This window comes from Anarhichas minor, unplaced genomic scaffold (genome assembly GCF_050575085.1).
Source record: "Anarhichas minor isolate MPS153535 unplaced genomic scaffold, ASM5057508v1 ptg000080l, whole genome shotgun sequence".
NCBI classification, from domain to species: Eukaryota; Metazoa; Chordata; class Actinopteri; order Perciformes; family Anarhichadidae; genus Anarhichas; species Anarhichas minor.
Genome location: NW_027466526.1, coordinates 648,030 through 667,946, shown reverse-complemented (window position 1 = coordinate 667,946; position 19,917 = coordinate 648,030). Strand labels below are relative to the sequence as shown.

At 39.7% G+C, this 19,917-nt stretch overlaps 1 protein-coding gene across 1 annotated transcript; it reads right to left on the bottom strand.

Annotated features, from left to right (window-relative positions):
* Positions 1-5,403: 5,403 nt before the first annotated feature.
* slc6a3 (solute carrier family 6 member 3) lies at positions 5,404-17,930 on the bottom strand. The gene is made up of 15 exons (XM_076081384.1): positions 17,540-17,930; positions 16,890-17,100; positions 16,167-16,298; positions 13,739-13,955; positions 12,168-12,306; positions 11,255-11,389; positions 9,849-9,952; positions 8,999-9,123; positions 8,746-8,858; positions 8,019-8,147; positions 7,705-7,804; positions 6,143-6,243; positions 5,847-6,014; positions 5,610-5,681; positions 5,404-5,427 (listed from the first exon to the last, which is right to left on the bottom strand). The coding sequence occupies exons 1-15, from the start codon at positions 17,717-17,719 to the stop codon at positions 5,404-5,406; spliced, it is 1,950 nt and encodes a 649-aa protein (XP_075937499.1). The 5' UTR covers positions 17,720-17,930.
* Between the last annotated feature and the right edge of the window lie 1,987 nt (positions 17,931-19,917).

The following is a 19,917-nucleotide window of genomic DNA, read 5'->3' as shown; positions in this document are numbered from 1 at the left end:
GCAAACTGGCACCTATTAGAACAGAAGTTGCCGTCATTTTTAGAGGGATGCACTATAAATACATGCATCTAAAAGAAGTTAATAGAGAGAATGCCACCAGAATTAAGTTAAGGATATCATTTCTATCTTTTTTTTTTCTTTTTAAACAGAGTGACAGAAACATGGGGATGCAGAGTTTTACATGAAATTCTGAAACTCTTGTGGGTTCACGATTGATTACTTATGTGGGGCTATAATTATGGAATTATAATGTTCTCATGAAAACCTAAGGGACGATTTTAAGATTGCTTTAAATGTGTAATGAGTTACTGTATCCTTTTAAATAATTAGATTAAATTAAATGCTTTGTTGTATTTCCTGGGTTCTTTTTTGTACTGTATTTTAGTGCTTAGTACGTTTTAAAGTGGCAAACTTTATGTTTTGCATGAGCTTTTCAACATCCCGCAGTCAAAAAGATATGAAGGACATGTGTTAGAACTTATTTACAGTTCATTTATTGATTAATTTTGAATTACTCAGTGGCTTGACAAACATCCTCTATCCATGGCTTCTTTGGCAAAGTTACCGCCAACGATGTGTTCTCTTTGGTATGTGATGTTGACTGCAAAAATATTCTAAGGAGTGTAGTGCAGGTGTTTTGTCTGTAGAGGGCAGTGTATAACAAAAAAACAAAACAAGATTCACACTGGGTCAACACACACAGCTCTGTACTTCTATATTTGTGAGGAAACTCTTTGACATAATCCATTCTCTAGCCCCTTGCTATAACCTTAACCATCTCAACTAAATGCCTAACTCCAACATGTAGCCTAACTTAACCTAAACCTACAATTTCACACACACTTTCTGTGACAATTCCAAATTGAGCAACACTCAGATCAAATGCAGTTTCTTGTCCTGTCTCTTTCTCCAAATGGCATGCGCTCAAGCTAACAGTACCTCGTGAGTAAGTAAGTTTCAAGACGTCACAAAGTGCTTCACAATTAAAGACAGCATAACAAATACAAGACATGAAATGCAGACATAGAGCAACATGCTAAAACCAGAACAATTATATAATTAAATGAGAAACTAAAATCAAGTCTGAACAAGTGGGTCTTGAGCTACTTTTTAAAGGGGTCCTCAGTGTTCACAGATCTGAAGTCCAATAGGGGAGAGTTCCAATGCTAAGGTTTAGCTGCAACCTCACAGCAATAGTAAAATAGCACCTGACTTCAGAATTAGCACTACTGCTTATAATGGTGAACTAACTATAAAATATTTGCATGGAAATGCTAAGAATTTGCATTTTCTTTTACCAATTTTCAGAAAATTCTGTTAAAACTTGTGCTACATTTAGATGGAAACCTGGCATATGTTAAGACAAACCCCATGTCATACAGTGCCGTGCACCACCTGTCCTTGTGTATACCCTTTCAGTTTCAACGTTTGAGGCAAGACATGAAATTATACATAATTGGTGTTGTTTACTGGTTGTGATAATGGCACCTTTTAAACCCGATCCTTGCATGGCCAAAATTGCTTTGCGATTGTCCTAACCTGACATCGTTTGGAAAACCACAGAGCATTTTACGGAGCCCTTATTGAGTGTCAACAAATGGAGGAAAGGCGGCATTAACAAACATTCACATTTAGATTCATTAAGGACCCCCTTCCATGTGATATAAGATGTAAAAAGAACAGTATGGCTGCCATTAACTGGTTTACTGTTACACGTTCTAATTGGAGAGAGAGCGAAATGTATACATTTAATCAGGTCTCTATGTTACAACAGTATTTGTCCTCTATGAATGTATATCAAAGCTAAAGTGCCATATTAAGATCATCTGATCTCTTCTATGAAAGCTGTATGGGCCAACATTGGAGGCTTGCTGAGTGGGTAATTATTGTGGATTACAGAGAACAATTACAAAGTGAATATTTACATTTAAAAACCCTCTCAATTACAGGGAGACGAATAGAATGAAAAAAAAAAAAGATTTGTTGCAGTAATAAATTCATTCTTCCCAGCTGCAGTTTGGACAAACGGTGAACGGGGATTTGTGCTTGGTCAGAAGTGAAATAGGGTGAAATGACAAAGATAGGGGCATTGTATCCACAACTTATTTATTTCTGTATTTTCCTCTTTTAAGAGTAGATACAATAACCTATAATAAGTAACTGCTGAGTAAGACCATAATTATAGGACAATAAACCAACATGCACAACAGGAGGTTAGACTGTCCTCCCTTAAATAAATAAGACTGGTTCCTTTTGCAAAAAGCCAATAGTGTATAACCATTGCTAAACACGGCTAACTCAATGATGGCAAGGCCACATGCTGATTTGTAAAGATGTCAATACATCCAAAAGTCTGCTGTGGATATGCAGTCCTCTGTCTGTGCGGATCGTCCCTGAGACAGTGCGTCTTGACTCCTTGGTTACTAGTGAACACTGTTGATTGAAGGTCATGCTGACCAATCTTGAGAAAGCTCAAAACCATTGTAGGTACTCTTCACTACAACAGGGCTGTCCTATATATACATACATATATACACATTAGATGGAAGCCACGACCAATGTCTCATATTGGAATATTGAACACAATATTATGATGGAGCTCTTTATTTATTCTTCACAGTGTGTTAAACAACATTAAAGGGCCAGTGTGCAGCATTCCGGGGGCTCTTCGAGCAGAAATGAAATATGATATTCATAACTATGTTTCCATCAGTGTATATTTACTTGAAACCAAGAATTGTGTTTTCATTAACTTACAGTGAGCCCTTCCTATCTACATAGGGAGCAGGTCCACTTCCAGGAGTCTGCCCTGTTGCTACAGTAGCCCAGAACAGAAATACCAAACACTGGCTCTAGCTAGAGCCTACTGCGTTTTTATGTTACATTAAGGTCACTGTAGTTCGCCAACGTGCTAGTGAAACTGTGGTAACGTCAGCCGCCTTCTGACTTCCGTTGCTCCAAAAGTAATGTTACTTTGATAAGGATGGCCTACGGCAAACAGGGTCACCATGTCTTACGTTACTGCAGTCTTGGAAAGGGACTAGTGAGCGGAGGGGTATTCAGACTTTGTTATTTCTACAGCTTCTGAAGACAACCTACTGAACAGCATGCGTTATATCGGATACTTGTGAGTTGTGTACGTACATTGGTAGAATAATGTGTAATATTCAGTGAATGGGGGAAAAGGCTTGTGTAAGAATGTATGAATTGTGATCATGAAAAATGTTAAATGATTTTTAACTAACAAATCTCAGATTTATCTCCACTTGGGAATCAAGGTTTACATAATTGGCAAAATGTTAGAATGGTGATGAAATGTAGAGAACACACAACTGGTCATTTGGATGCAGGTTTATATGTGTCTCTGCCTGACCTCATATAAAACCACTGCAGTGCTACAGAGAAAAGTATAACAAGTGGCACATATAATTGTAATTTAATCCTAAAATGAATCAAAGAAAAGGGCAAAGCAGAGAGGGACGTTTTAAATGAAATAAGTTCATTAATTATACTTTATTTGACAGTACAAAACAAAAGTCATACAGTCAGAAACACCACAAGGCACAGTACAGCAGCACAGGCATATCATTTAATTAACCCTTCAGTGTGTACCACAAATGTAAAACAAGTCATTACTGACCAGTTCAAAAGATGTTTTATGGTCAATGGTTAAGAAAAAGTTTATAAGAAGAGAGTTCATATGGATTTACCACGTGATTATCATTAAGATCCTTAAGGCTAACATGTATCAACTTCACGGTAACAAAGCATTAATCCATGTATATAAATACACATACATACATATATATGGATTTATGTGTATATATGGTCTTGTTATATATCATACAGTGCAATACGAACAAGCCCCTCTACATTACATTTACTTACACAGATATAGAACTTAAAATACTTCATATATTACACTACACTCTATTAATTTGCAGTTCAATAAAAAGCAGCTTTTTAAACAGTATTGAAACACTTAAGATTCTGTAAACGGTATAATTAAAGCTTCATGCTTTCTGGATTTGTGACAGTGATAGTTTTCACCACCTAAAACTCTGTGGGGATAATAATACGCAACTAATGTTCAATTAAACTAAAATGAAATGTGCATTTGCACCAACTTATTGATAAGGGGACGGGACATTGACCTGGTACGATAAAGTTAACAATCAAGTGGTCTATTGATTAAAAGAAAAAACATTGTTTTAGCCTTTGGTTAATTAAATCAGCAGTGCGGCTGATGATGTTTTTATCAACGTGTCAGTAATTATTTTTTTGGAAGTTGTGTGCTTGTTTGCCTAATAGGCTGATAGGACGTTGGGACAGCTGTTTGAACCTATTTAAGTCTAATTATAGACAGGCTTTGTTTCATTTACGTTTTTAGAATACATGTGATGGTTCATCCAGCATGACCAAAAGCAGGGACGCGGTAAGAGAAAGTGACTTTTATTTTCAGACAATCAATACAATTGATTTGTTACTGACGAGTCCTTTTTGTTTGTGAAGAAATGAGAGCCACTCGGTGAGAAAGCTCAGGTAATGTTTATTCTGTCATAGTGTTTAGGTAAATCCGATTACGTTATTTTGGTCTATTGATGTAGCAACTGGTATTTATTGTCCATTGTTTTGATGCAAACACAAGTAGGTGTCTTTTTTTTCAAAGTCTGTATGAATTATGTATATTATAACAGTATTTAATGAGAGCAAGTACGTCAATAAAAATAATAAACAAGACATGGACTGGGATTAAGTGAAACCTGTGCCTGTAGCATTCATGTCTGACTGGTAAATAAAAGTGAATTATTTGTATGTATATTGTTTTGATCCAGAATGAAAATTGAATAAAAATGTAATAAAAAAAATGTCAGATACTGCTTGATAATAATAAACTGAGAAAATAAAGGAAAAACCTAAATGTTCTTTATTTGCAAAAACAATCTAATAAACTCTTCCAGATGTTGTGTGCATCTCTGTGACATCTTCACCCATGACCATGAAAATAATATTTACTCTTTTCTAATTGCAAAGAAAGAAAAAACATTGCAATTCCATTCAGGAAGAGTTTTGTATTATGGAAGAAGCAGTGTGAACACCACGTTACGTGTTTGACTGAATCCCATTCACCAGCGTGAACTCAATGGTGGAGAGGGTCAATGCACAGTTCCACGCATCCACTTTTGAAATTAATACACACTACAATGTCTATGGTTTCTTTTTTGTCGGAACTTTTAGACCGCTCCCACCCCCGCAACCACCATCGCGATCGATTTAAATGACTATTTCTTTTTTCATCCTAGTTCTTCAGACCTTTGCTGTGCATTCATTCATCCACCCAATGTACATTTTCTCATCATCTCTCTCTCTTTCTCTCTCTTTATCTCTTACTCTCTGTACTTTTCAGACCACCAACCAGTGATTCAGCTGTGGGGAAAATGAAACATGCCCATGAAATAAAACACTGCATTATGCTACTGCTTAATTGAAATGGGCTAAACATCTGTAATATCATAAATGTGAATATTGATCCAAAAGCTGCAGAGGTTTCCGCCAACAACACCAATAAACAATTCTGAGGATACAATAAAAATTAAGTCAGCACTTACTGTAAACCGCCGAACCTCCCCGTTATCTACCAAATGGTGCTCCGTCTCTGGGGTGATGGCATAAGCCAGTCTCTGTTTCAGGAGAAAGGGAGAGGTGAAATTGACATAGTTTTGAAAGTTAGACATTTTAAAAGAATACTTGATCTTTAATGAAACGTCTCTGGCAAGACAAATCCTACTTAATCCTCACTCATTTCCCCTTAGTCCATTTTTGGAGGAGTCATAGTTCCGACTTACATCGCAAAACTTTCCAGGCAGTGTGCAGAGTTTGTAGATGGCGTAGAGAGGCACCATGGACATTGAGGAAATGGCCAGACACCACCCCACCATGTTAGCCCATGGAGGAAAGGTGTAGGTGCCGTAGTTCGGAGGGTTAAACGTGGCAAAGCTCACAACCACCATAAACTATGGAAGAAAATGATTTAAATGCAAAAGACCTGAGGAAGCATCAGTTCAAAAATATTCACTGTTAATTGTATATCCTTTTAAATTTTGTAATTCCAATGTGCAGCGCAGTCTGTGCACGGACTCACCAGGAGGAAGCAGGGGCTGACAAACTTCCAGCACAGCCTCCAGTACCTGCCTGGTCGCTGGCCAATCATCTCTTCAATGTCGTCACTGAATCGGTCCACTCCTGAAACATGGAAATACTTTGCTATAATTGAATAACATGTATTGAAAATGTTATTAAGACAGTAGGTGACTAAAGTCACTCTGCAGAACCATTTGTAATAAGCCACTGCAACATCTTTTCCTCATCACGACTTTCTTTTTCTTCTAAACCTGGCTGCACATTTTTTTTTTTTTCAGCCTGGAAGGCATCTCTCACTGCAGAGGAATATATCCAGACTGACGCCCAGGTAGTCAGCACAGCTTAGTGTATCTATCTAGTGGACAGCAGAACGAAAGACCACAATGGCCAGGGGTCGAGGGTTCCTCTTAGCCGTTATGAAGATGGGAAAAAAAAAGACCCACTGAAGCCTTAGGCTTGATTTATCTGACTTGCCAAGGTCAGGACCCACCAAAGTGGGGCAATATGCTGACCCCACCGCCTGGGGCCTGGTTAGTATTTAGCCCTTTATGGATCCCTCCGCAGTCCAGGTTCAGTAGACATGAGACAAGAAATGCAATACGGAAGTTCACGTAAACCATTTCCCCTGACCTTTAAATTGTTTTTATAATATGTTGTGCCTGCTGGAGTCCCCAGATGTGGTTGAGTTTTTACACAAAACAAAAGTCAGTTTTTAGCTGGTGGTGCTGTAGATAAAATTGCATGTTAAGGTGAATGTCTGCCATAAAGAAGGTGGTCTTTAGCTAATAATTTACACATAAAACAGGAAAAAGGAGGAAACCCCAAATGGCTGATTCAGCATATACGGGGTTGAATCTTTTGAGGCCGTAACATGTAGAGGATATTTATTATTACACAACTTAAGTATTTATTATGTGTTGTGCTGATAGAGTGCCTGATAGACATGTCATTCACTCTAAGAAAACTCTTTTATCTCATGCAGAGATGAACAGTCATTTAGAGGGATTTTGTGTGTTGGATGAGTGATACATATAAAACATAGAGCATTGTTGAGATGATCGCAAAATTGGATAAAATCGAGTGTCAATAGAATTTAGACATCTGGAGAGAAATTGAGTTTGAGGTCACCCCCACTTGCCACCCACCACAATCTACAACCTAGCTATTAGACAGCTGACTCCCATGACAGATGGGAATTGCCTGTTCCCCAGCTGCAATTTTCTTTATGTGGTGTAGTCGCTCACTGCTGAGTGAACACAGAGGTAGCATTGGCAGGGTTCAAAACACTGGCCATTTAACTTCACTGAGCTCTTATGAGCAGCACAGCTACAGAATGATTGTACTTTTACAACACATGCACAGAGACTGAGGAGGCCGAAACCATTGGTGGGACTGGACTTTGTAGCTGTAGCATCCTTACGTCTAATAGAACTATGGGGCATTGTGGCACAGCACACCTATACCAAGTGATTTCTTATCAAACCCTTAATATGGCATCAGCTTTGGTGGGTATGAAAACATAATTCCTCTGTTTTTTTCATTCCTACTGTCTATCTCTCTCACCATAAAACCATGAAATGCCGATGGCTTCAATAAGCACTCCAAAGAGAATCGATGTTCCTGCCGCAAAGTGGTCCAGCAGAGTGAACACATACATCCCACCCTGGAAAGACAGGAAACATGTAATGAATGTATAATGATGGCGTTATTAAAATACACCTCATTGTATGTTACAGGAAAAAAAATCTGATGATTCACTTCATTGCATTTGCAGATACTTGTCGTCATTTGGTTTGTCGGACAGTGTTACAACCATTTGTGGAAATGATAAAATGTTTTGTATGAAAGTGTAAGACTGCCCCACGTATGATACTTACATTTGTAACACAGAAGAGGGATATGAGAAAGGTGGAAACAACAATGAAGAGGGTGAACAGCTCTCTGTGCTTGTGGAGGCATTTAAACTCATCAATCAGACCTGTGATCACCGATTCCATCCCGCCCATCTACAACAGAAGACACTGAAGAGTTAGATTAAAACACAAAGTCAGTGAGCCACTGTAGATGGACCACTTGTTATTGCATAATTGCTTCACTGAAGCCCCAAAATGTAAAAAATTACAAATGAAAATTGTTAATTTCACATTTTATCCAGTGAACAGTGCATGAGCTAAAATACCCATAAACACCAGAGCTATTGCAGCACCATCACAACCTGTCTGACACAATGTGTGTCACAAACGAAAGAAATGTGCAATCAGTAGAGGGTCTTTGCCAGGTGTGTCCCACTCTCTCCTTCCAAATAAAGTTGAATCTCACTCAGTTCTCCACCTGGCTCCCTTACAGTCAAGATGGCGGTGAAGACAACACAAACGGGGATGTATTTATCTCGTATAATTCCTTACTTTGGTAGATCGTAACATTTCGGGAATGGTATAAATCTGCAGATTCTCTGGTTCAAAATGAGGCCAAACCTTTCTATTGATGTCAGTTTTTGAGCCACGACAAAATTCAAACTGTGGCCAGCGACGGACTAGGTAAGGCCTGTTTTAAGCCTAGCCGATCGCCGGAAAAGCCTTTTGGGGATGGTGGGTGCATACTCACAGCACTGTCAATGCCCAGAGTCAACAGCATGATGAAGAAGATAACAGCCCACACGGATGATCCAGGTAATGTTGCAATGGCTTCTGGGTAAATGACAAACACCAAACCAGCACCTACAGAACAACAAATCCAAGGAAAGTAGAAAACAGCACAAAACACAAACAAACTAATAAACGTTTGGAGCATTGGACATTGAAGCAGACATTAAATATTTGAATTTTATTTGACAAGAGTATGACAAATAATACCATACCATCTCGGGCAACTTTATCCAGGGCTACGTTGTGCTTGTGGGACATGTACCCAAGGAAGGAGAAGACCACAAAGCCGGAGAAGAAACTGGTTAAGGAGTTGATGGAGCTGGTGATGATGGCGTCTCTGGATCAATAAAATGAGATGAAATAAAACAACAACAACAGTATGAGAATGAGAATACAAAACAAAACCATCAATCAGTCATCAGTCAATATCAACATAATTGACCAGTCAGTCAATTGAACAGTCTGTCATTGGTGGGTGAAAGCCTGTTAAGGCTTTTAAATGACAACAATTTTAGCTTGCTGTAATGTTGAGAGTTTAACCTCCTTCAATTGCAAAAAAATTAGGTAACATTAACAAATGAATGAGTTGGTCAGTGTAATAAGGACCAAGTGTGTAATAATGTGTGAAAGGGAAATAAGGAGACTCAATTTACACATGCCGTTACATTGTCCTACAGGAAATGTGCAATTCTTCATTACTTTTCAAAGTCAGACATTTTGTCGAAATATATTTTCAGTGATTTTGTGTTATGCTCATGGAGGAATCCTCAAGGTGGACAGTGTCATCATGTGTCAGTTATCAGAAACATAAAAAAAGCAGATAAAAGGCTCCCGTGGGACGCTGATGATTTTCAAAGAGTGCATCAGTTGTGATTGGTGTCACGGCTGTCTGTGGCACAGCATGGTGTCAAAGACATAGCGGGTTTCAAGGAGCTTCAAAGGTTATTGTAATTCACCTGCTTATGTTGCGTGCATGTGTTTGTGTGTGTGTGTGTGTTTAAGCAACTCCCAGTCCTCTGTCTCTGTGAATGCCCTCTTTTTTTTCTCCTTGTGTGTCTGTACCTGTAACAGTTGTTGCTGAATTTGTTGTAGCTGGAAAAGGCAATTAGCACACCAAACCCCACACCCAGAGAGAAACAGATCTGTGTTGCTGCCTCGATCCAGACCTGGGGAGCAACAGAACAAGCACACTTGTGTGAAGCGGCAAACAAAAGGCACAGGAGAGGAAAAAAGCCATTATTAGGGATAATTGCAGGAAACTCATTCAACGGCAGTAGATGAAAGACGCTCGTGAATACGGGGGGTAATTTTGCAAATTACTGCTCCATGAATCTATCGAATCTAATTCTCCAATTGCTGCCATGCATCTCTCTTCTTGCTTTCGCTCCCATTCTCCAAAACGGAGTCCTTTAGTCCTGCATACATACTTATTGAGGTCCTTAGTGCTGTGATAGCAGCTTTCACAGATGAGGAACATATTAGAGACAGGTAACGCAAACAGTACTTAACATTATAAACCAATGTTGCAATGGTAAATCGATGTCAAATGGGCTTGCATTTATATCGCGCCTTTCTGGTCTTCCAAACACTACAAGTGCTTTACCATTCACATACACAATCATACACTGATGGCAGAGGCTGCCATACAAGGTGCCAACCTGCTCTTCAGATTCTAATCTAATCGTTCTCACACCGATGGCACAACCTTGGAGAGCAATTTGTGGTTCATCGTCTTGCCCAAGGAGACTTTGACATGTGGACTGAAGGAGTTGGCGATCAAACCGCCGATCATCCGATTGGTGGACAACCCGCTCTCCAGAGCCACAATTAAAGATGATTCATTTTGTTGGGTATGTGCTGTGTTTGTGTTTCTCGTTTTCTACTCCTTCTCAACCCTGCCTTGTTGTCATTTATGTTTAATTCCCTCCTATCTACTTGCAATTCTCCATTCTTATCCTATTTTGCATGCAATAGTAAAACACTTACACCACAATTAACATTGCAAATAACGTCAATATTGCCTATATTGTAGTAACTCCGTGTTGCTAGCAAAGCCTTGAACACAGAACGGTTCTGCTTAAAAAGAAGACCGTTTGCAACTGTAAAAAAAGCTCCAAGTGTGAATGCAGAAACGAACTCACTTTAAAATGATTGAATCATCCTATGCTTGCATTTTATTGCTGCTGCTACTTGTATTTAATGAGCATAAGTAATTACCTTTCTGTTATGATGTACAATAGCCATTTGAAGTCTAATTTAGCACATTGGGATGATATAGTGGACAACATATGTTAGTCTTTTTAGAGCAACCCCACTTTAAAAATGTTCTTACACATTGTTTGAAGTACTGTTGTTGGGTAGAGGACACAGTTACCTTCCCAGGCCTTCTATTCTTCTCATCTAGCACCCCCACAACTCTCACCTCACTCGTGCCCCCCCCCCCCTTCCCCTCTCCTTTTAAAACTCACCTTGGCATCACAGAGTTTCAGGAAGTCCACAGAGAGGTAGGCCTTAATGCCATCGATGGCTCCGGGCAGAGTGACTCCGCGGATCAGCAGTACAGTCAAGACCAAATAGGGCATTGTGGCTGTGATCCACACAACCTGAAAGGGTTCCATGAGGCACAAACACACACACATTTACAGAACTCTGTCAAGCTAGCTGCTTGTGAAGGACTCCAATGATGAGCAATGAGTGCACGGGCAGAATACACGCAGGTAGACAGGTAGGTAGCCCACCCGATGATTATATTCGGGCCAAATGAAATGATTTCACAGGCTTATTGCAGTCCTGCAACAGCCACAGATACTAGATTTTTTTCAGAGCATTATATTGATTGATTGCTGTCAGGATGTAATGAGAATTTCAACAAACTGGTATGAGTATTACGTACAGTAGACGGCGGTCTGCACGCCCCCAATTTGAACAAACAGACAAGAGCACCAGCATGAGAGCAAATAAATGTAGGCTACTGTTGTGGACGGGGGCCGCAGCACCTATTTTAGCCACCAAAAAGAAGGGCCCACTTAAAAAAACGTCAGTTTAAGTGTACTCGAAATTAAGAATATATGCTTAGAGAGCATAGATAGGTTTCACTTTCAGTTTAGTTTCCCATCAGAAAGGGCGGACGAAATATAAGCTATTAAGCTTTTTAATAAGTGAGCCTTTCTTTTAGGTGGCTAAAATATGTTTTGCCGCTGCCTCCATCCACAGCAGCATATTGCTTTGCTCTAGTGTCGCTACTGCTGTCTGCTAATCCAAACTCGAGGCGTGCTGACCGCAATCTACTGGAGGTATTGAGTCACTTAAATATTCTTGGATAGAATAGTACTTTTGTGGTTTTCACATACAAAAAAACATGGCGACTGTATCATTTCCCACCTTGCCAGAGGTCTTGACTCCCTTCCAGAGACTGAAGTAGAGCAGAACAATCACTACGCCGAGACAGGAAGTCAACTGCCAACGTGGACGGCCCAGATCATCGATACCATTACTGTCCTGGATGTGGAGCACGCCTCGTCTAAGGAAAGAGAGTATTCTGGTAAGGACCACGACCACTCCTGAGTCCCTATTTATAGTTTATAAAGTTTCTGCGGCAAATATGGTCCACTAGTTGATATACAGGACAACGCATACATTAAATGGCACATATGTTGTCATTGAGGCAATTCAGTACAGTACGCATCAGAGTTCAAGGTCTATCATTTCAAAGTTATGAAAATGTGATTTAACCTGAAAACCACAATTGGAGGCAAGTACACATAATCCCCTGGACTTAAACCGGGACATGTTTTAAGAACTGCCAGGCTGGGCAGAGGTAGAATCCCTTAACATAGTGACAGATTTGAAAGCGTACTTTTCTATTGCATTCTGTTAAGTTGAATGTGTCACCTGAAAGACTGAACATTGCTGAGGCCTTGATTCAGATCATTTCAGAGACAGCCCAACAGATGAAACTGAATAGGATCAGTCAATGTTCAACCGATGTGGTCAAGTTGTCTGCAGGTGGTTCTGTGTGAATAGCACACTGCCATTTCAACTGGCGCGGATCAACTGTCACAACTGTCACAACAGAACAACCCCTCACTTGTTGTGGGGACACCTGTTCGGCTTCACAAACGTAGGAGGCTGCATAAGCTAAATGCATCCAAACTCTGGATCCATTTTGAGGAAAACATACCTCTTGTACATTTTTCTTTTTCTCTTAAGTATTCATAGTTATATATATTCTGAGACATTACAAATTATAAGCCTTTTCAGTTTTATTTCACTTTATTTCTGCATTGCATCAAATGTTTTACCTGCAGCCAGCAGCTCTATAGCGAGCTGTGTCGGTTTGTCGGTCCATAAACATGTCCCCTCCCTTTGGCGGCCAGTTTTTCGCCCTATGAGCCTCAAATTTGCCATGGAGGTCAAATGTTTGTGAGGGTGTGTGCGCGTGAATACATGGATGCATAAACATACAGAGTTACAGCTATTGCAAAATAGTGCTCGTTTCCTGTGCACATCCTGCCTAAGCTTTACACCAATGTTTTAGTAGCTGGACATATACATAAAGTATATATTATGTTTGCCTTACAGTGCAGAAGTTTTGAAGTTTTCATATCTGCTGTAGGTCAAAAGACCTCAACTTAAGATATATAGCATTTAGAATAGAAAGTTACAGTTATAACGAGAAAGCATTAACATAAAGTATTGCTTAATTTTGGAATAGAATATTTTGTTATGAAGGCATTTTATTGTTCGTCTCTCCATTTTTAGGTCCCAAAATTCAAATTCACAATTAGCTGCTTAGTTGTCATATAAGTTTGACTATGACAACTATTTTCAAGAGTAGGTGGGGCTCCAAACTGACTTCACATCTATGTAATTGCACATTCTTGAATAGGAACGAACTATATCAAGCAAATATTAATGAACAAATATTATAGCCTGAGTTCAGGCCAACTTACTCAAAGTACTCCTGAGCAGGGGTGGCCTTGTAAATGTCACCGACTGAGCTGTTGTCAGCCCAGTCGGAGCAGTTAGGACTGTTCCAACTGTTGTTGCAGTGGACCCACGGCAGCTCGCTGGTGAACGAGGAGAAGAGGTAGAACAGCGCCCAGGAGATGATGACATTATAGTAGAAACCAACGTAGAGGGAAATGAGGATCACTGTAAAGCCTACACCTGTTAGGGGCACACAAATGAATCATACAGTATTTATAGGCATCAAAGACATAGGGATGCATTGATAGAAAGAGATGGACATATTATAGTTAATGTATGTTGACTCTACAGATGTGCTGGTGTCTTATAACGAATTCACCGAGCAGTGAAGTAGCTTTGACCATGTAGGTATTTAAAAATAAGCTTTAAGGTGGAATAGTTCATGAAGCTTTCAAAGCTCGTTTGTCCGCATTTTTGATTTTCTGGTTCTACAGTGATATGGTTGATTGTGAGATAGTGACGCAGTATGATAGGCGTGAGATCATCATCACATGCCTGTAGAGCTGATGAATCTCAAGCAGTTGAGATTTGATTTCACATTTTTGTGGAACTTACTTGATTATAAAATCTTTGTTGCATGTCACTCTGCATCTCTCTCTGCTTTTCCTGTCATCTTTCTGCTGTTAGCTATCAAATAAAAGGCATAAAATGCTCCCAAAACACACAATTATTAACTCTGCAACTGGATACTTATAGCACACAAAAGAAGCATAACAAATACTATTGTATGCCTTGTTCTAATGAACGTTAGCTTATCGGGAAATTGTTTACCGTCTCGCTCAAGGAAACAAATCTTAAACTTATCTTGGATGTTGACCACACTTTCATGTATGCTGTATGCTTTTGTCATGCAGTGAACAGTGACAGTGGTATAGTGCTAATCTTAACAAGCATGTTTTTTGGATCTCACTTCCCGCGATTGTCGCCACAGACACCCAGTTCGTCATCCTGTGAATGCCAGGGCTTTCATCAGTGTGTCATTGGCTAACTCACCATTGTGTGACCTCATCCAGCCATAGAGAGTGACTTATATATAAATGAGAACTTTGACATTATTACTTTGCAGGAATGTTTATAAACTAACCAAGTTATGATTTTAATGTATTTGGTCATGGAGAGCCATTATGAATCAGTAGAAACAGTAATATGTTCCACACAAGGTTCCAATTTAAGCATAAATGTACTGAACAATGACGAGATCCTGATGGATTACACCACCAGAGCGCACACCACAAAGCACAACCTCTCACTCAGTATGAAAACACCAGCCTTTAAAACACGCCTGCGGTCTCATAAAAAGCACCGCGACTTCTAAAGATTGCCTCTTCGTGCCTTAATTATCAACGCATCTATACCCTTTCTATACATCTGAAACAATGTGCTCTTCTAAGTCCGGATTTAATTGTTATCTTTTGCCAAGTGGCATGACCACAAGTGTGCCTTATTGATTCCTTTTGTAAATGTGGATGTGACATTTGTCCAGGGAGCGCTCCCTCTTATTAGCGCCACATGAGGCAATGCCATCTCTCTCCATCTCTCCATTTGCCTCTCTCGGTCTTTTTCTTCAAATGCATTGATCCTGAGAGGAAACCAGCTTGTTGATCAGAATAATTACTGTCAATATGGGCATGTGTATGTGTGTATTTGAATAATTACTGTTATCCCCCCTGCTGAGAGACAGAGAGAGAGAGTGAAGCGTGTGATTAGAACGTCAACCTACTCGGTGTGGTCCCTGACAGACGGCACATGTTCACACGCAGGAGGCACACGCTCAGAGACACACGCGCACACACAAACAGATGTACACCGTGAAGGAGCACGTACAGTACACACTGAATATAAAGTTGAACAAAGCAAAGTGTATTATTATATTTCCAACCAATGACTTTGCTCAGAAACAGGAATTGGTCTTAATGTTTGTTTCTCCATTAGTGCACGTTTGGATGGCATTCTGCTGAGCTGCGCTTTGCTTATCGATGTGTTGAAAAGTACCACTCGAGAGTGTTCACCGCCACTATTTGACAGAAGGATTTGGACAATCAGGACAAGAGTCTAAAAGCCCAATTTTCATTTGCTTTCCATCTGAGTGCCAACAGAACCTGATGTTCCGGGGAGGATAAACAATGCCTGTCGCCCCGCTCAACACAGGAGACGAGCAGACAAAAGAGACTGGCATGTGGACAGACAGGCATGTGGGCAGACAAGCAGACAGAAAGACATGCAGATATTAAAGGTCCTTTATCAGACAGACAGGCAGGCATGTACGCACCATGACAGACAGATTTAAAATACATGTGAAAGCATTGGTGGTCAAGAATTTGCTTGTGTACATCTTCCAGTTTCACGTGTCTGTCTTTCTATCTAAATATGTGTCCTATGGCCAATTCCTACCTTTAAATATGGGACAGATCTTCCAGACGCCTGCTGCCCCCTCTCTGTTATACTGTCCCAGAGCCAGCTCCATGTAGAAGAGAGGCATGCCTGCTATCACCATGAAGAACATGTATGGCACCAGGAACGCACCTGCTCACACACAGACAGGTCAAACGTTAGTAAAGTCACAGAGTAGGGAACATAGATGATTATCAACACTCTTAAAAATAGTTTGGGTTCGGGCACCTCGGTGGCTCAGGTGTCTCTCTCTCTCTAATTTACTGTCATCTTTCAAAAAAAATACCACAAATAATAAGAGAAAAATATTGGCGGTAATTGACTCAAATTAAACACGAATATTTTCCCCAAAATACAGGTGTGACAGCATGCCAGCCTCGACTATGGCTACAGTATTATTTATAGCTCCTAAACGTAATGAGAGCTCTATGTTAAACAGCTATAATTAGTGGCAATGATTGTTAGAGCTAATCTATTCAGAGCAGCTGTGGTGCTTTTTCCCCTATTTTGATCTCTGTAAAAGGGGGAAAAAATCTCAATCAGCAATCAGCGAGCACAAGGAACACACACAGACACACACACACAGATCTGCATACACGTGCAAATGGTCTGTGCATTCATGTGAGTAAAGTGCATGCACCCACTAACAACAATCTGTGGGTGGGACTGTTTGGACATGGGCCAATATCAGCTTCCTCCCCTCACCCCTTTAATCCATCTCACCTCCTCCATTCTTATAGCAGAGGTAGGGAAATCTCCAGACGTTGGCGAGGTCCACGGCAAATCCGATCACAGACAGGAGGAAGTCGATTTTCTTCCCCCAGGTCTCCCTCTCCTCCTCCCCACTCTGGTTGATCTGAGCAGGAGCCGGAGCCACAATGGTGCTCGAGGTGAACTGAACCCCATTCTGCTCCTTCACCAAGATCAGCTCCACCTAAAGAGGTGGAAGTCAAGGAGGTAAAAATCAATCCGATTCAACAGGCGCTGAAAACATACTCAGGTAATTTAAAGTCTCTTTTAGTCACCAAAGTATCACCTTGATTTTATTATTCTCTCAATTCCCACTCATGACAGACGGCTATCACCTTCACTTCATTAATTCTTCATGCATCACCCAAGGCCATGTTGTCCTCTGAGTTCTACTCAAGATGTCATTCAGTTAATTTTAGCCTCAAGAAAATGTGGCTTTTGTTACAATTACGATTCTTTCCACACCCAACGCTTTTCAGGGCTGTAGAAATTAGGTCAGACGGACCAAATCAGAGATAAATTAACCTAATTAAGGAGCTTGCCCCTGTGATTCATTCAAGGTTTTCTTAATCAGACTGAATTGCATGCCATTAATGCACTACTTGGGTCAGATACGCACTAACCTCTTTGGGGCCCATGGTGTTGGAGGTGGGCTTTTCCGGGGCTACAACCGAAGACATCAGGCCGACAGGGACTCTCTCTGTCAGCACGGAGGGGTGACCACGGCACAGCCTTCGATGGTGAAATGCCGGTGGATGTGGAGGAGGAAGAAAGAGTCTTGAGATAAACACGAGGTAGAACATAATTAATCCCTTTTGGGGAAATTGAGTTATAGTTGCGAATGTAATCGGACTTAATCGGGTTCAACACGATAGAAAGAGAGAAATTTTGCAATAAAAGCAGCAGAAAAAATAAAAAAAACATGTTAAGCAGACAGTATAGGAGATAAACACATAAAAGAGTAAGGATATGTCATTAAATATATTAATTGATGTCAACGTCTAGAGGTTTTACCTGAATTAATACATAAAGAGCAAGAGGGGAGTGGAGAACAGCAGAGAGTGGGATCGAGTCTGAGGGTAACGGGAGGGGGGGGGGGGGGCGTCTCCACCAGGCCATCGCAGCATGCTCATTTCATTTCACACTTGTTGATCGCCATTTTGTTTAGATTTGGCCGAGTGTCTACGAACCCTGTTAACGTCAACATGTTGTCCAGATAATTCTGTTCAGATTTCCCTTTAAAAGTTTTCACGAAAATAATAAAATAAATTAGTAGAAAAAGTACCAGTATTACACCCAAAAGGTAAATATAAGAAAGTTATGAATAAAATGATGTTTTACATTTTGTACTATAATGCAGTTTTTTCCCTTTTTCATGTTGCCGTTTTCTTTTATAGATAAAAACAGTAAATCTAAAACTTGTTGAAAACGGAATATCCATAATTTTCAAGATTCAAATTGTAAACTTTAATGACCATCATTATATTTAACCCTTTGTTATTCCACTGAATTGCTATGTTGTCAAATTCTATCATTTATCCTGTAAATGTCCTGTCACCATGAGACACCATTGGTATTAGCCAAATGCTGTATTATTAAATACATTTATTAAAATAATAAAATTAAATAACATAACAATTTTTACGTTGCAAATGAAACATTTTTAATGATACAAAAACACTCACCTTTGAAATATGTCAGGTAAAAGCTCCTTCAGTTGTCAGTTTAAACAATTTAATTCCAGTTGTGCGGATGTTCTTCCGTGCGCTGCAAACTGATGCTGACCATATTTACGTAGCATAAATGTTTATAGAAACTGAAAGAATAAAAAAAGACAGTGAGAGAAATAGTCACAACAGGACAGGAGATGAGGATCAAGACAGAAAAAGTCGACAGGAACCGGTAATCTGTGGGGAGTTATAGAAAGCCCTCCCAACCTGCCTGGCTCCAGTGACACACAGATCCCAGAGCAGCCTGTGGTCTGGTATGAAGATCTGACTGCGATACCACTCTTGTATGAGAATCAATCAACAACACCCCCCCCATCACCGTCACCCTCTCCTCCCTCCCTCCTCCTCACCCGAGCTAGATCTGTTCCTCCTCCTCTCTCACATCATTGCATTTTTTCTTCTCAGCTGATTTAAGCATCTTCTCTTGAATGACTTTTCTCTGTAAATCTGTGAAGTAAACACAAACAAATATTAAAGCTGCAAGCAGCATTGATCGATTGATATTTGTTGTATAGTGTAATATTTGAAAAGTTCTTTCTGTTTTCACCATCACTCACCAGATCCAGATGTTTTATTCTAAGGTAAGTATAATGTAAGTATAATGTAAGTATAATGTAAGCACATTATGGCTCTGAAGCACGAGATTTACTGGCGTGGCAGAAGCTTCAAGTTAGTTGAAGGTGTTCACAGCATGATAGTGTGAAAATGCAACAGATGTTTTCTATATACATGAATCATGTCTCACGGTAGATGAAATGTTTTAATTAAGATGGGAGTGGTTAGAACCGCTAATATATAAATAAATGCATAAAATTAAATTCTTAGAGCGTCCCTTAAGGAAAAATAGAAAAAAAGTTTTCTCATTTAGTTTCACTCTAAAATCATCCTCCTAATTTTAATCCCACATTTTTGACAAATCAGCAAAAGGTCCTCGATAATGAAATGTGTATCTAGATTTTGATTCAAACAATTGAAAAATAACTTAATTGGTGTGAAATTATAATCTCTTGCTCAAGACATATTATTCTATTCGTTTTCTTGGAGATCAGAATTTTGCCTCCATTCTACAAAGAATCCTCGGGGTGGTACAATAGTGTAACAGCTGTGGCTGAATGTTGTTGAAGTGACTCTACTGAAGTGGTGCAAACTCCTCAACAAATAAAGCAGGAAAATGTTGTGTTTGATAAATTATGTCGTCAGTCCTAAACGGTGTGAAAAGGATATGAGAAAACTATTTAAAGCACCTGAAATCATGGCTTGAAATCATTCGT

What these genes read in the sequence shown, in the direction of transcription:
- slc6a3 (XM_076081384.1), bottom strand. Translation starts at nt 17,719, where the DNA reads ATGTTCTACCTCGTGTTTATCTCAAGACTCTTTCTTCCTCCTCCACAT. An exon ending in TGAAACTCTGTGATGCCAAG is followed by an intron (nt 9,953 to 11,254) that starts GTGAGTTTTAAA and finishes GTTGCTCCCCAG; the next exon opens with GTCTGGATCGAGGCAGCAAC. An exon ending in GGATAAAGTTGCCCGAGATG is followed by an intron (nt 8,859 to 8,998) that starts GTATGGTATTAT and finishes GTTGTTCTGTAG; the next exon opens with GTGCTGGTTTGGTGTTTGTC.